General features: G+C 40.4%; 1 protein-coding gene across 1 annotated transcript in view; it reads left to right on the top strand.

The window, feature by feature from the left end:
• NUP88 (nucleoporin 88) overlaps positions 1–16,867 on the top strand; it is a 25,828-nt gene extending 8,961 nt beyond the window's left edge. Inside the window, exons 5-17 of the mRNA XM_019718115.3 lie at positions 1,667–1,843; positions 5,577–5,763; positions 6,231–6,378; positions 9,038–9,136; positions 10,476–10,566; positions 12,783–12,884; positions 14,575–14,733; positions 15,034–15,159; positions 15,260–15,325; positions 15,461–15,541; positions 15,829–15,955; positions 16,117–16,235; positions 16,699–16,867. Coding sequence (XP_019573674.3) covers positions 1,667–1,843; positions 5,577–5,763; positions 6,231–6,378; positions 9,038–9,136; positions 10,476–10,566; positions 12,783–12,884; positions 14,575–14,733; positions 15,034–15,159; positions 15,260–15,325; positions 15,461–15,541; positions 15,829–15,955; positions 16,117–16,235; positions 16,699–16,762 — 1,546 coding nt within the window. The 3' untranslated portion in view covers positions 16,763–16,867. The remainder of the gene's footprint in view (positions 1–1,666; positions 1,844–5,576; positions 5,764–6,230; positions 6,379–9,037; positions 9,137–10,475; positions 10,567–12,782; positions 12,885–14,574; positions 14,734–15,033; positions 15,160–15,259; positions 15,326–15,460; positions 15,542–15,828; positions 15,956–16,116; positions 16,236–16,698) is intronic.

Genomic DNA, 16,867 nt, shown 5'->3' with positions numbered 1-16,867 from the left:
AGAGTGTTTCCATAGATTATCAAGCTCCCTTTGACGACACATGGCCTAGGGGAGAGGCCGTAGGGAGGCAGGTGTTGCAGCTTTGGCTCTGCTGTCAGCACACTAGGTTCTCATCTCAGCTGTGGCATCTGGGCAAGTTACTCAAGTGCACTAAGCCTCATTTCCGTAACTCTTCCGTGAATATAATGAATAATAACAGTGCTCATTCATTAGGATTATTGTGCCGAATAAATGAGATCATGCATAAAAAGTGCTTAGCATGGTCTTGGCACAGAGTAAGTACTCATTAATTGATATCTACTATCGTTATTAGATACATTATTACTGTATTTATTAAGTTCCAGTTAAGTGTTGATGACTTGGGAGTAGTTTAAGTCTCTAAATTAACTTATATGTCTGTTTATTCCCATTCATTGTCTTGATTTTTTTACTTTAACTCAGGCAGTTCTTTTATTCTGGATGTTGGGATTTCTCATTTTTTGCTTTCTGATACCAAGTACCTTTCCATGTGATAAAGAAACTAAGATACGTTACTTATAATACCTTAGAATGATGTTGACTGTCACAGCTACATGAAATTGTGATTTTATTTTAACCATATTCACTAACCTCGTGTTAAACTGGAAATTTTTTGGATAATCAATTATACTAAAACTTAAAATTATAAAAACAGCATGTTTTATCATTTGTCTTTCCTGATTATAAAGGTAATATATACTTATTGTAGAAAATTGGGAAGACTACAGAAAAGTATTAAGAAAAAAATGAAATCTTTTGTAATCTCCTATAGTCTCCTCAATATAGCAGCCAGAGTAATACTTTGGGTATAAATCAGATCATTCTGCTTTCCTGCTCTCCACACCCCATTTATTTCCCCGAGTCTTTATCATGGCCCTGCAGGGCCTACAGGGCTGCCCCCAATGCCCCCCCCAGCTTCATTCCTCCCTCTGCCTTGGCCTCCTTGCCATTCCTTAGACAGCATGGACCGCCTTCCCACTTAGAGCCTTTGCACGTGTCCTTCCCTCTCCCACCTGCTCCTTCCCTACTGAACCACAGACTTGCTCCCTTACTGCCTTCAAATCTTTGCTCAGATGTCACCTTATCAGAGGCCTGCCCAGACCACCTAGTCTAAAGTAGCACCTCCAAAAATACCCTGTGACCCTACTTTAGTTTTTATTCATAGCATCATTTTCTGACTTTCTCTTACGTGTTTATTTCTTCTCTGTTCCTTGTACATCTCTCTCACTAGAGGGCAGGGCCTTTGTTTAATTCATTGATATGTTCCCAGAGCCTACAACAGCGCCTGGCACAGAGTAGGTACATAGTAAATATTTGTGGAATGAATGCATCCTACTGCTCAGGGATAACTATTGGTGTTTTCATATGTTTTCTTCCTGTTTCCTTATTGTGTTTATGCATGCCTGTATGTGTATAATTTTACTATTTGTGTGTCTTTACATATAAACTGTTTAAAATTGAAGTAGCACTATATAATTTTATGGCCTTCGTCTTTCATTTAATTTTATAAGAATTTCCCAGTGTTGTTTATCTTTCTTCATAATTATAATTTTTTGTCTTACTCCATTGAATACAAATCCTATCCCACCTCCTATTATTGGACATATTGTTTTGTTTGTAACAAGCTGGTTTTTAAATCTCTTTTCAGAAGGGCATACACCGCCTCTATAGGAGAGACAGCAGTTGCATTTGACTTTGGGCCACTGGCAGCAGTCCCGAAGAATACATTTGGACAGAAAGGCAAAGACGAAGTAGTGGCATACCCACTGTACATCTTGTATGAGAATGGGGAGACGTTCCTTACATACGTCAGTCTGTTACACAGGTAAGTTGAGGAGGTAACCCACCTGAAAGGAAGCCCAGCTTGTGCTCCAGGAGAGATTGTCGTAGTCACACTTGGGATCCATGTTTTTTGAGTTTGTGGAAGTGTTGCAGCCTTTCAATGCTTGGCTTGATATTTTGGAGAAAGACTTGGTACAGATCATATGACCTTTCATTTACTCATATTATTGAGGTAAGTTCAGTGGAATTCTTAAATAATCACTTAAGATAAAACTGGATTTGTTTTTACAAAGTCTAGTCAATGAAAAAAGTATTTATTGTGTATCTTATATGAACAAGGCACCATGGATGGGGTGGTTAGGCATGGTAATGTGGTATCTTATATCCCAGTTGTGGGGAAGAGACATACACATGAAAAGACACCTGTACCACATTAGTGGTACATGGACACTAAGAACCCAGAGGAAGGAGAGATCATCTTGACTGAAGAAGTAAAGTAAATTGTCATAGAGAAGCACTGATGTCATGTGGGCCTTAAAGGTCTAATGCAGGATTAAATGAAGCATCAAGGAAGGGTAAGACCATTTTAACTACAAGGGCAGCATGAAGTAGAGAATGAAAATAAGCAAGTGTAAGTGTCATGCAGGGTTCCATGATTAGATATTTGGGGCTGGAGCAGAGGATTCACATAGGGGACATTAAATAGTAAAGCTAGAAATATCTGCCCAGGGAAAACTTTGTGGAGTTAACACTTAGTTAAGGAACATGAAGTTGTTTCCTGTAGGAAAAGGCGTCGTAGGAAGCTAGAGATTGTCTCTCAGTAGTAAGAGAAGGCCGAAAAGGGAGGTATTGGGAAGGGACTGGGGCAGAAAGACTTTTAAAGAGGCTGTTGTAAAATTTAGCTTCAAGTCTACAAGAGTTTGAACTAGGATGGTTGTAATGCAAATGGAGAAATGAACATAGTAGATTCTACAAAGGAAGGATCAATACAATTTTGTTATTATTTGGATAAGGGAATGAGCCACTAACAGAAATACTGAGGTCAGGAAGGGCAGCTAATTTGGAGGAAGAAGATTTGTTATTACAAATAGTCTGTTTGACACAGTATTGGACCAGTAAAGTGGAAATATTTCATAGACAATTGGAAATACAGGACTGGAAAGAAGATATCCATCATAGTGAGAGTTAGTGTCAATATAGGATAAGAATTTGGGGAAAGTTTGTAACTTGGTAGTTTATTCATTGATAAATCAACTCAGCAGACATTTATTCAGGGCCTGCTACGTGGCAGATAAGAATGTAAGATTGAAGGCAAGATCCCTGCTGTGTGGTTCCTGGTCTACTGGAAAGTCACACAACAAACCAATAACTAGTACAATGCAGTATGCTCCGGGCGTCACAGGGCACCGCAGGACTGGGACAGGACATGCTTAGGCCGGCCTGTCATGGAAGCCTGAGAAGATATTAATACAAAAGCTTATACCTGAGGAGGATTCACTAGGTAAAAACAGGAGCAGAAGTGGTTCCAGGAGAAAGAAGAGAGTATGCAGAGTGATAAAGATGAAAGAGCTTGATAGATTGCAGAATGGTGAGGCTTCACTACCGACAGAAGTGTTCTCTACCTTCCCCATGTGATCTGTCTCTTGTGAGGCTTTTGTGGTAACGTTATTACTCTCCCTGCCCCTTCTTCCTCTTACCACTTGGCCTTCATTTGTCCGCATTATGATCTACCTAGTAGTCTTAGCCCCAAACCTGCGTCATCTACATCCTCTTACATACAGTCTGGTCCCAACATTCTGTTGATTTTATCATGAAAATTTATCGAAAGTGTACACTCTTTTCTTCATTCTCTTTTCCTTGCTGCAGCCCTGATCATCTTCTGCCTCAGTCATTCCTAAATAGGTGCCCTGAGTCCTATTTTGGTCTCCTCCATGTCATTCTCCTCACTACTGCTCACTCTCAGGTTAATCTTAGTAAAGTGAAACTCCATCAGTCTTGATTTAAACCTCTAGTGACGCACTGTCACCCAACAGATGGATTCTGAGCACTTCACTGTGGCAAACGGGACCATCTGCTCTAAAGGCCAGGACTGAATATTTGCCTCCCTGCTTTTCTGTTCCCTTGACTTTGTATTGCGCCTCCCATCATACTAAGCTAAGTTTCCTTCCTGTGAGTTCCTTATCTTTCATGCCTCCAGGACATTGCATATGCTGCTTCCTCGCTTGGGATGTTCTCCACCCCTTCCCAGAACATCCCCTTTCCACATTGATCTTACTTGTTTTTGATACCTTTCTTACACACCTCACTTTCGTTGTACGTTTCTATATTCCTTTGTGCCCTGTAAATCCTTGCTTTTTTATACTTACCATATGGTATAGTAGTTCTAGTTACATGTCTCCTTCTCTAGCTAAACCATCAGTTCCTTGGGGGTGTCATCTAGCACTCAATAAATATATTTGTCTAATCCAATTAAATATGTGGGTCTGAAGCCCCTAAAGATAAGCTACATGTCAGAAGAAAAAATTGGGGAGTCATCAGACTCTACACGTAGGTAGTAGTTAAAACCACGCATAGCTTAATATGCTGTCATGTAACGGTATATTTTGAAGAGACGAGGGCTTACAGCAGCAATATTTTTTTCATGGTTGAGGTCTGCCAGTGAAAACCAGAGACTTACTAGACAAAAAGGAGCGGTAAGCACTACTAATGCGTACGAGACAGAAATTAGAAAAAGGAATTAGAACAGTGTGTTCAGAGGGGAAGGAAGACAACTCAGAAAAATTGCTACAGGTGTTAGAGATTTTAAGAAGCAAGCATTGTTAACTAGTGGTAAATGCAGTGGAAGGTCAAGGTAAGTGCCTTTTGGATTTAGCACCTAGAATCTCATTGGTGACCTTGACCAGAGAGCAGCTTCAGTGGAGTAGCGAAGATAGAACTGTAGTGAAGTTAGGGTGGGGTTTTTCAGCCTCTGCGCTATTGACGTTTTGATCCGAGTAATTCTTTGTTGTAGGGGGCTGTCCTGTGGGGGAGTGTTTAGCAGCATCTCTGGACACCAGTCATCCACCCTCTCTCCTCCCCTCCATCCCCCCTGTCATGCAGGGTGGTCTGCGGGGTCTCTGGTCCTGCTCCCCACATAAGAACGTAGGATATGGTGAGGCCAAAAAGGAACACCCACGGAGCCATAGATAGGGGAGTCATACCACTATAGTCTCGCTGGCGGCTGGGTTGGAGACATGGGAGGCAGGTGCCACACGATCCGCAGCCCGCTGTCCACTTGTCTCTGCCAACCAACCTCACTTGCTAGCTGCAATCCGCCTCTCTGCAGTCCGCGATCCACACTCCGCCACGCCACGCCACTACACCACTACGCTACTTTGCTAGCTCAGCCACGGCAGTTATATCAGTGGCTAAATGGCTAACAGGTAACAGCCGATGGCCAACTAGTCACAGCTGACGGCCATCTATTACCTGAGCCAGCACCTTCCTATGTGAGGCCGAGAGCTCTCTAGGGAAACTGCTCTCTAGGGCACTATCCCCACACCCCCAGTTGTGACAGCCAAAAATACCTTCAGAAATTGCCAGTATCCGCTTGAGGGAAAAATTGTCTCCAGTTGAGAAGCACCAGGAAAGCAATCAAGTGGAGCCATTGTAAATATACTGTTTGTAGTTAGGGTGTGACAGCTGGAGAAAGACAAAGTCAGAAAGGCTTTAAGTGATGGGCATGGTTGTCTTCTGTCAACATGGTTTCACTCAAATATGTTTCCCTCTTTCTTCAGCCCTGGGATCATCGGAAAGCTGTTAGGCCCATTGCCCATGCATCCTGCAGCTGAAGACAACTACGGTTATGAGGCTTGTGCTATCCTCTGCTTGCCCTGTGTCCCCCACACCCTCGTGATTGCTACTGAGTCAGGAATGCTGTATCACTGCGTGGTGCTGGAAGGGGAAGAGGAAGATGAACAAACAGTGAGTCAGGCTAGTGTGGGTATTTGTGTCCTTCATCGACAAGTGTGAGTCACTTCATGTCTGAGGACTCTTAGTGTATACCTGACACTTCGTATAATTTGGAAATTAAACAATTAAAATTGAAGCCCATTTAAAAATTTAAATGGGGCAAGTTAGAAGGTGCCCAACTTACTTGCTCCACTAACGTGCATATTTCTTTCTGAACTCTTAAGTTGCATTCTTCAATCACGTGTATAAAGAACCTTTGAATCACTGTGTTGGCTCTTCCCCAAACTTCCTTATTTACATCTTCCTAAGAGAAGAGAGACTTTTTTCCCCTCAAGAATAACAAGCCACTGTCAAGAGTAGGGGGTGGAATTAAGAATTTGAAAGTACTACTTGATCCAGCTGTTTTTGCTTCTGTTTTTAATTGTGTACATTTTCAAATGAACATGAAAGACTAAAATTACAATGCTTTTTTTTTATAGTCAGAAAAGTCCTGGGGTTGCAGGGCCGACCTCGTCCCTTCTCTGTATGTGTTTGAGTGTGTTGAGTTGGAGCTTGCCCTGAAACTGGCGTCTGGAGACGATGAACCCTTTGATTCTGACTTCTCTTGTCCGATCAAACTTCACAGAGGTAGGGCATTCACTAAATGAATATTTTATCCCATTAGATTTATACCAAGACTGTCACAGATTTGTTCCCTGTCATTTATTTGTTCTATGGTTCCAGCCTTTAAAAATTTGGGTTCTTTTGGCCTTTTAGTTATTACATGACCCTGTATGTTCAGGGAAAACTGAAAGAATTTCCTAAGTTTTAAGATAGTGGTCTTCAGTCTGGATCTACCCAGATTTATAATAGTGAGTTATTCCTAGTCCAATCAAAAATATATTTCATGATTCAAATATGTAAATGTATGCAAACTTGAATAAATTTTAAAAATCAAGTTCTACTGATAGGAAGGTATCTCTTTAAAATACCTTTCTTATAAACGTCTAAGTTTTGCTTTGTCTTGTGCACCTGAAACTAATAAAATTTTAAAAATAATAATAAAATAAAATACCTTTCTTCATTTTTTTGGACACAGTATCTTGTTATATACCCAGACCCAGTTTGAATGTTGTCTTCTTTCTTTCTTTTCTTTGCTTTTTTTCTTTCTTTCCTTCCTACCTGGGTTGGTTCCAGATCCTCTGGCCAGTTCTTTCTGTTCGTCTGTGGAGCTTTTGGATAAACAACTGAGACAATCAAAGAATGTGCTGTTCATACAGTGGCTGAGTGGAAGGAGTGTGTGACTAGGAATCTGGAGTGTGCTGGGTTTTAGCTGTAGCTGTAATATTAATATGTCTGTAGTATTGGGCATTTACTCAACCTCTCTGGTCTTCAGTTTGCTCCTCTGAAAACAACGGGGATAACATCAGGTGATCTTTAAGGTCTCTTCTAACGCAAAAATCCTGTATTCCTATTTGCACCTCCACCCATTCTCAGAGTCTCTTCTAGGATCTTCTCTCTGGAACAAAGATCCTGATGAATGAGGAACAAAGCTTACTCAGTCTGGAATAATTGGAAGTACCTGTCATAGTTTTCTTCTGTCCCTTAGAGAGAGGGGGAGTTTAATCCTGTAGCAGTTTGACCTAATCTGCTTACAGTCCTAATAGCCAGTTTGCCTAAGTTTGGTAATAATGGCTTCTACTCTGTATTCAAGTATAGCCAAAACATTTAAGGGGATAGTAGTCCTTATATAATAAACCAACAAAGAGAACTCACTGGGGGTGTCTAATTAAACAGTATTTGAGTCTTGGAACTTTGTTTTATAGATGAGGGAATTAAGATCTAGTGAGGTAAAGTAATAAAAACTAATTGGTTTCCTTTAGAGATACATATACATATACATATATATATATATATATATCTTTGGGAAATCTTAAATGTAGGCATTTTTATCTTGAAATGAGAGTTAACATTTTCATATGTGAAACTAATAAATTTTTGACTTGTTCATATTTGTACTTACAGCATATTACTGTCACTGAAACTCAGATTTTTAATGACATAAGTGGAATAAACTACCGTACAACATGTAGGGGAGTATTTTGCAAATTTCCTACTTCAGTTATTAATTTTGCCTCTTTTTCATAACTGATTTCTGTTACATCCCAATATTCACATTTTTCTGTTGACCTCAGCACCACAGACACATTTTGAAACGCCATTGTAAGCAGTGGTAGTCCTAATGAGATGATTTGGGCCTTCAATTAAGTCTCAAGTGTAGGCAAATGAAGAGAAGCTTTTCAGTATTTTATTGTACAGAGATATGATTACCACAGACCAGGAGTTTTTCAACTTCTTATAGCATAATTCTGTGTGCAGAGGTGTTATGCAGAATCCCAACACATAAAACAGATAAAAATAATACACTTATCACTGGAAACTCAACAGTAAGAAACTGAGCCTGCTAGATAAAACAATATTTTAATTTAGGGGCTTATGGATGACAGTTTTAGCATATACATTATTTCTGTATCTTGTTTTAGTTGTCTAATGTTTTAAAAATCTTGAGTCACAGAAATAAATACTTATAAATAATAACAAGTATTCAAGTTGCTCATCTTTCTGTCTTGGGATAGTCTTACTGATGATAGGGCTCAGAAGAAGTATAGAAAATTACATTATAATTATGTAACAATGCTCATATTTCTAGTTATAAATATAAATAATTATCAAACAAAATAGTATTCAAAACTTAAAATAAAAACTATCTGTAAGACAACATTCTCAAGACAAGTAGAACTTCTCATTTCACCCCTGACGTACTGTATGTCCTATGACAGAGCTATTCACTAACCAGTTGCCTGAAGTCCTTCTAGTCCCGGTGCTGGAGGCATGCACCTGCTTCAGCAATCTCGTGAGGAGCCGTGTGCAAGCATAGGTTTCCTGCAGAGCTATAATCTTAATCATCATTTTATTTTGAAGAACTATAAATAGCACAGAGCTGGACAGAAGGGCATAAATGAGTTACCTGACAGCAAGTACTTATGTTTTGGTGACTCCTATTGTGTTACTATTTAGAAAATAACATTTTGCCTTTATTAATTACACTTTTAAAAATACTTAAAATGTATTTGAAAATTGAATTCAAATTTTAAAATTTCAAAATTCCTGACATAGTGCCACAATATGAAGGTCCTGTAGATCTTCCATTGTTTCTGTCAACAACAACTGTGTTTGTGGGCTGCTGAGGTGAATTCTTCTACTTTTCTAATGGTTCCCTTTATGTCATTAATGATTCCATTTGCAGATCCCAAGTGTCCCTCAAGATATCACTGTACTCATGAAGCTGGTGTACACAGTGTTGGGCTAACTTGGATTCATAAACTTCATAAATTTCTTGTTTCTGGTGAGTTTTCTTTGCTTTTCATTATGTTTCACAGACTCTTATCAAAAAGTAGTTTGGAATAGAAAAATAACAGTAAAAAGCAATGAAACCAAAAGTTGGTTCTTTGAAAAGACCAACAAAATTGACAAACCTTTAGCTAGACCAAGAAATAAAAGAGAGAAGATTCAGATTACTACAATTCAGAATGAAAGAGGGGATACTACTACTGATCTTACAGAAATAGAAAAGATTGTAAGAGAGGGCGGCCGGTTGGCTCAGTGGTTAGAGCGCAGAGCTCATAATACCAAGGTCTCCAGTTCTATTCCCACATGGGCCAGTGAGCTGCGCCCTTCACAACTAGATTGAAAATAACGACTTGACTTGGAGCTGATGGGTCCTGGAAAAACACACTGTTCCCCAATATTCCCCAATTTAAAAAAACAATTGTAGGAGAACACCATGAACAACTGCATGCCAATTAGATAACCTAGATGAAATGGGGAAATTTATAGATACAGACTGCCAAAACTGACTCAAGAAGTAGAAAATTTGAACAAGTAAAGAGATTGAATTAGTAGTTCCACTCCTGAGTATATACCTAAGAGAAATGAAAACACATCCACACAAAAATTTGTACAGGAATGTTCATGTCAGCATTATTCATAATAGCCAAATAGCCCAGTGTCCATCAACTGATGGTTAGCTAAGTAAAATATGGTAACCCATGCAATGGAATATTACTCAACAGTAGTAGAAAGGAATGCAGTGCTGGCACATGCTACAGCATGGATGACCTTGAAAACACTATGCTGAGTGAAAGAAGCCAGTCACAAACAACTGCATGTCGTGTGCTTCCATTTCTATGTAACGTCCAGAACAGGCAAGGCCACAGAGATAGAAGTAGGCGAGTGGTTGCTGCCTAGGTTGGAGGATTGGCAGAAACGGGAGTGATTGCTAATGGGTATGGGGGTTTCTTATTGGTTGTACAGTTCTCTTCATATACTAAAAACCCATTGAATTATATACTTTAAATGGGTGAGTTGAGTGAATTACATTTGAAAAAACTTATAAAAATAATATTGGTGTGGGTGAGGAAGAGATTGGAAAGGAATGATTTCTGGGTTTGTTCTCCTCAGTGAAACATTTCTGCATTTAGAAACTAGGCCAAGGAAAATCCATTTACCTTCTTGGGGCAGAAATCTAGACCCCTACGGAAAGATTTCTGTCAGAAAGACATAGTCCTTAAGCAATGGTTTGAGACAAGTGTTTAATTACATGTAACTAGTATCTTCAGCATTTCAATTTGGAGACTTTGATGTGTCAGTTAACTTACATAGCGTGATAATATGTGCCTTTGTAGATGAAGAGGATAAGGATAGTTTACAAGAACTTGCTACCGAACAGAAGTGCTTTGTAGAGCACATCCTTTGTACGAAGCCATTGCCGTGCAGGTAGGAACCGTCTCTTCTTGTATACAGGTAACCGTTGTTTGTTTCAGTAAGTCACATACGTGTATATGCGTTACACTCGCGTGCAGACTCACCCCTAAGAGGACCAGTTCATCTCATGTTCATCCCGAGCGCTCCCCTGCTTCAAGGCCACTCCATGTAGTGTGTCCTCTGTCTGGAAGGTGTTTCCCCAGTCGCAGCCAAGTGTCTTGTCTTCACTTGGTTAACTCTTCTTTCTAATTTTAACTTAATTCTTCAGAAAGGGTTCCTTGCTTCACCAGTCACAGTTCCAGTGCTGACAATTCTCACATCCTTGCTTCCCCAATCTAACTTAGTGTTCTCCTGTTACTCTCCTTTTTTCTTTGTAGCACATTAAAATTGATGTTTGTGTTGGTTTAACGTCTGTCACCACTACTGGAATATATGTTTCATGACAGCAGAGCATGTGTTTCGTACTATTTCCTGTCCGCTCATGTCTGTATACTTGGTGTCTGTCGGAGTGTCTGGTAGATATTCAGTAAATATTTGATGACTGCAACAGAGATATCTAGAATGACTCCCAGGTCTCTACCTGGGATAACTGGGTAGACGTGGTACCCTTCAGAAAAACGGAACAGGAGAAAGAGTGTGTTTGGGAAGACAGACGATGTGTTAATGGGGCACTCGGAGTTTTCTGTTCCTGTAGGACACCCACATGGAGGAGCCCAGTGATGGTTGGACACGTAGCTCTGGAGTGTGGGGTGGTCTGGGCAAGCACGGTGTGGATGTGAGAATTGTCAGCACTGGAACTGTGACTGGTGAAGGTTACTCAGAAAAGGGCCTAGAAGGAGTGAAGCAGACCCGGGAAGAGAGTCTCAAGTGATACTTTCTTATAACCAGTGAGTGGAGATAGAGGAGCCCAGAAAGGAAACTCGAGTCAAGGGCTGCCAGAAAGATGGAAGGAGATCCTGAAGGAAAAGATGTCAGGGATGCCCTTTTGGGGGTGGGGGAGGGTAGCACCAGGTTTAAAAATGAATGGGGGAGATAGATAGTAAAATTCCACTTATATACATTTCAAAAACAGGTAAAGTTAAGCAATATTGCTTAGGAATGAATACATAGATAGGAAAATTATGAAGCAAAGAACCTGAATATGATAAAAGTCAGAAAAGTGATTACTTCTCAGGAATGAAAGCTTATGATCAGGAGGGTCACGTGGGAGCTGTTAGGCCACTGCATGTGTGGTTCTAATTGCTGACCTGGATAATGGGTGCAGAGTGTATACGTGCACTCTTCTATGTGTAGATTTTACACTGAAAAGAGACATTTTTTAACCTCTCAGACTCCCCCTGACCACCACCACCCCTCCCCCCAAAAAAGGTGAATGAGAGCTATAGAAGGAGAAATAGTATTATAAGCTGCCGTTTAAAGACTGCTGATTCGAAAGGGAAGAGGAGAAAGAATAGCTCCGGGGGAGCTTGAAATTACAGTGAAGTATTTTGAATGGAATTGAGATGTGAGCGTGTGTATAAGCTGAGGGTAAATAGACAATAGGGAGATTTTGAAACTAGAGTCGATGGGGCCGTCCTCAGGAGAGGTGGGGAGACGGCATCATCAGTCCAGGGGCAGGACGTGCTGGGGGGACGGAGCACGTGCTGGGGGGGGGGGGCTGAGCACGGGGGCAGGTGGAGAGCGTGTTGGCAGGAAAGACGTTTCCTCTCTGAGGTCCCGAGTTTCTTCAGTGAAGTAAGGACCAAGATTGACAGCAAGATGCGGGCTGTGCACGTAGGTTAAGTCCTATGACAGACGTTGGGCTGCACTGGGTTTTTAATGTGAGACTGAAGTTCTGTTTAGTCACGAGTTTCTGAGCACTTAATCTGGGTTGGGCACTGAGCTAGGCATCCAGGGGTAGCGGGGACTTCTGTGCACATCGGGCAGAAAGATGCACAGAATTAACTGCACTGTATCATGGTAGCTGCTGAGATTGCAGTGGGCGGCATGAGGCTCTGGCTTCCTGAGGGACTTATAACTCAGATGGCCTCTAGACTTAAGTGACAGCTGTTTCAAACCGATCAGAGCTGTATTACAAGTCACCACCTTTGTTTGAGGTTACTGCACTGATGACATGTCCCTGGCAGCTGGTAGCCCAGGCCTGAGAAGGTGGCGAACCTCAGCCATGCCGTTGCTTTTGGAGCCATTGCATTTGCTGTTTTGTAACTTAACTGCCTGTGTTTTTCCAGGCAGCCAGCGCCGATCCGAGGATTCTGGATTGTCCCTGACATCCTGGGGCCCACGATGATCTGCATCACCAGCACCTGCGAGTGCCTCATAAGGCCCTTACTGTATGTACCGTTCTGCACCCCACGCAGTTTTTCATTCTGCAGAATCTAAGCTGGGAAAGTGCCCTCATTCCCTGGCTTGAAGATACTTAGTTTATGCCTTGGCTTCTGACTTGAGGCTTGGAAGGGCAGATATTCTGTTGTTCCTCACATCTCTGGATAGATTTGTTTCAGGCATAATTTCTGGTATCTTCCTGAGCTAGCTGAAGTCAAGAGCTTTACTTCAAAGTGTGGGAAAGAATGCTAAAATTAAATATTGAACTCCATTGTTATGAATTAGATTTAATGCTTATCAAGCTCTAACTCTGTGCCAGGCTTAGAAGTAAGCCATTTACCTGCATTGTCTCTTGTAATCAGCAAGCCCAAAGGACAGCACTGTTACCCCATCTTGTAGGAGAGGAAACAGCTCAAGAGGTTAAGTAAATGCTGAAGTAACACACTGAGGTAGGCTGCAAGTACAGGGTTTCTGACTCTAAATCCATACTCACATTTTAATTTCTCCATCTCTGCCAGCCTCAGAGGGACCTGAGAGAATGTGTAAGCTCCGGAAGACAGGTGGTAGATGGCTGATCTCATAATCCTCCTCCTTGAAGAACTCATATTACTTTATAAGCACCATTTTTCTTTTTCTGCAGATGTGGAATGCCATTCTGAGTTTTATAAATGCAGGAACAGGAGTCCCTGCCGAGCCATCAACATTGAACACTAGAGCCTCCTTGTCTTTTGATGTCCATTCAAAGCATATGCTTCTAGACACTGACACAGTTCAAAATATTGCCATTAATTTACTGTCCTTCAAGGAACGCCTGTGCTCTTTGAAGATTGACAAGTTATACTATTTGGACAGGAAACTAAATCTCTATGAATTTTGTGTTACTGATCCTAAAAGAGACTGAAAACTCTAGCGAGACTAAACAAAAGGAATGAAATCACTGGAGAAAAAAATTATTTTGTCTTTTGGAAGCATATTTTTAAAAAACCCGTCCTACCTTTTGTGAAATAAGACCTACTCACACTAGATTACTTCAGAATGAAAACATGAATTCCAAAGGAAAGGAAAACTCTTAAATATTAGTTATCTAGATACGTTCAAATCATGTTTCTGCTGAGTCCATGAAATACTTTTCTATGTTATTGTTTAACAAATTCCCAGATTGTTGCATTCAAAGTCACTTACCATGTTGTTAATGTTTACAATCTTTCAAGCTTTCTGAAAGTGAATACTTGTAATATTGTGAATATTTGTAATATTTGAGTGGATGTAATTTTTAGAAATCAAGTTATATAGAGCAAATATAGTACATACAGTGGTTATCTGGCTGAGTATTGGGTTTGATCAAATCCAAATTATACCTAGGAAATGTGATTCATTTATGTTTGTGACTCTGGCATATAATTGGCCTTCAAGTCCTTGCAAAAGAGTACGTAATAAATGTATACTTTGTGCTGCCTTGATCTTTACAAAAATAAGTTTAAGTGACAGAGTCCAAAATGCTTTGACAAATGGTTGCGTTAGAATAAGGGGGTAGCTTCCCAAGGTGACCTTCAAAGGCAGAAAACGTGAGTTCTGTACTTACACAAGTAACCCTGTAGAATTTCTTAGATTTTTGGAGTTCTGGATAAATGTGGCTCATGCTTTCCTATAATACTTGCAGTAAATAACTCCATGGTAGATTTTGTTTGTATTTTGCAGAAGCACAGTCCATCCAGCGTCTCCTCCCCTCCTTTGTACGCAAGAAGATGTTGAAGTGGCAGAGTCTCCCCTCCGAATTCTGGCTGAATCCCCGGATTGTTTTGAAAAGCATATTAGAAGCATTTTGCAACGTAGTGTTGCAAATCCAGCATTTTTGAAGTATGGGATTTGGATATTTAGGTTTTAAGAACTGGTTCGCTTCTGTTTTCGTAATTACTGTTTGTCCTTTCTGTGCTCATCTATTTATTTTACTTCATGTACTTTTTGCTCTATTGGAGTTAGAAGAAACATAGGGCATATTTAATCAGCTAATGAATAGAGGAAAGAATAAATAGATATAAAGGCACATGAGAATGGTAAATAGAAGTATAAAAAGAAGGGAAAGCAGCAGCTATGACTTGAGTCTATTTTTAATTGTTTTACTCAGCTAAGAAGTAATGGTAGAAACTTTTTTTAAAGATCATCTGAAAAAGATACAGCTCCTCCTCCCGAAGAGTGTCTTCAGCTCATCAGCAGAGCCACCCAGGTGTTCAGAGAGCAGTACATTCTTAAACAGGACCTGGCAAAGGAGGAGATTCAGCGGAGGTAGGATGGCCTTCACTCACATGCCAGCTCCTGGCAGGTAGCTGACACTGTATAGTGGCCTGGACCTGGCTTCTGATTGTTTTTTTTTTTTCTCTTGAAGGGTTAAATTACTATGTGACCAAAAAAAGAAACAACTAGAAGATCTCAATTATTGTCGAGAGGAAAGGTAAGTGCCAAAACCAGGGAGCGAAGAAAACAGTTCAATAAGACTGGGACTGTATCTCACCGTAAAATGCCGGACCACATTAGGGGGCTTTACCATCAAGGTGGACCGTAAGTCTCGTTTTATTTATGCCACTAGGAAAAGTCTACGGGAAATGGCCGAGCGCTTAGCTGACAAATATGAGGAAGCCAAGGAAAAACAAGAAGATATCATGAACAGGTCAGTGGGTTGTACAATATTCAGTTCCCTACTCAGGTGCCACTATTAAGTACTCAGGTATTAACACCTGAGCTTGAGCACTTGTTCCCAGGCCTGCAGAATTGAGTGCATGCACCTCCCTCTGCTCTGAGCTCTCAGGGAAGACAGTGCGCAGATGCTTTTCCCCTGACCCGTCCTGCAGAGCCTCCTTCAGACACCACGTTCATGAATTAGAGCGTTAGTTATAATTGTGTTTCTCCTAAGTAGCAGAGATCTTAAACTGAGATGTTTTCTTACCTTTTCTAAAGGATGAAAAAAGTACTTCACAGTTTTCATTCTCAGCTCCCAGTTCTCTCTGATAGTGAGAGAGACATGAAGAAAGAATTACAGCTGATACCTGATCAACTGCGACATTTGGGCAATGTCATCAAACAGGTAGGAATGGATGAAGGGTGGCTAAATTTTGTACTTTTTGTAAAGTGTTTGCTCTACAGAAAATAATTTTATAAAATGTACAAGAACAGACTAAAATAGATACTATGAAAATGTTGTAGCAAACCATAGCCAAAACATCTGTGTTCTGTTTGATACTTAAGGTTACTATGAAAAAAGACTACCAGCAGCGAAAGATGGAAAAGGTCATGAGTCCTCAAAAACCCACCATCACTCTCAGCGCCTACCAGCGGAAGTGCATTCAGTCCGTCCTGAAGGAGGAGTAAGTAGACTGAGCCTGCTGTTACTGCGAGGTAGCTTTTCCTTTGCAGCAAATATGCCAAAACCAACCTTCTCTGCCCAGATAGGATTACTTGGCATTTGCCTGTTCAGTAAGTACTGGAATAGGAGCCATGTGATAGATAAGGGCTTAAGAGATGAGTATGGTGGATCAAAAATGATGACTTTCTTATAATATGATTTTGTTGTGCTCAAAGTGTTCCTCAGTGAATATATTCAAAAATATTTCCAGCAGTTGCAATACTGTTTGCTGCCGTTAGCCTTAAATGAATAGTAAACTCCATTACTATCCAACTGAAACCTTAAGCTGTTAATTTTAGTATAGCACTTCTAAGATACTTCAACATTACTAGTTTAATATTAATGGCTTATTAAAAATAGGTATTTATTAATGGCCTTATTCATTCATTGTATTCCTAAAAGTGAGTGATTTTATGATTTTACAGGGGTGAACACATAAGACAAATGGTGAAGCAAATTAATGATATCCGGAATCATATAAACTTCTGACACCAGCAGGAATGGATTCACACCTGAAGTTAACACAAGGCTTAAACTCATATTGTAAAACAAACAGGTAGCATTATCTAATTTATAAAGAGGCATTTTGGATGA

This window comes from Rhinolophus sinicus, chromosome 12 (genome assembly GCF_057876585.1).
Source record: "Rhinolophus sinicus isolate RSI-liver-muscle chromosome 12, RSI-T2T, whole genome shotgun sequence".
Taxonomy (NCBI): domain Eukaryota; kingdom Metazoa; phylum Chordata; class Mammalia; order Chiroptera; family Rhinolophidae; genus Rhinolophus; species Rhinolophus sinicus.
This window is presented reverse-complemented; position numbering and strand designations above follow the sequence as displayed.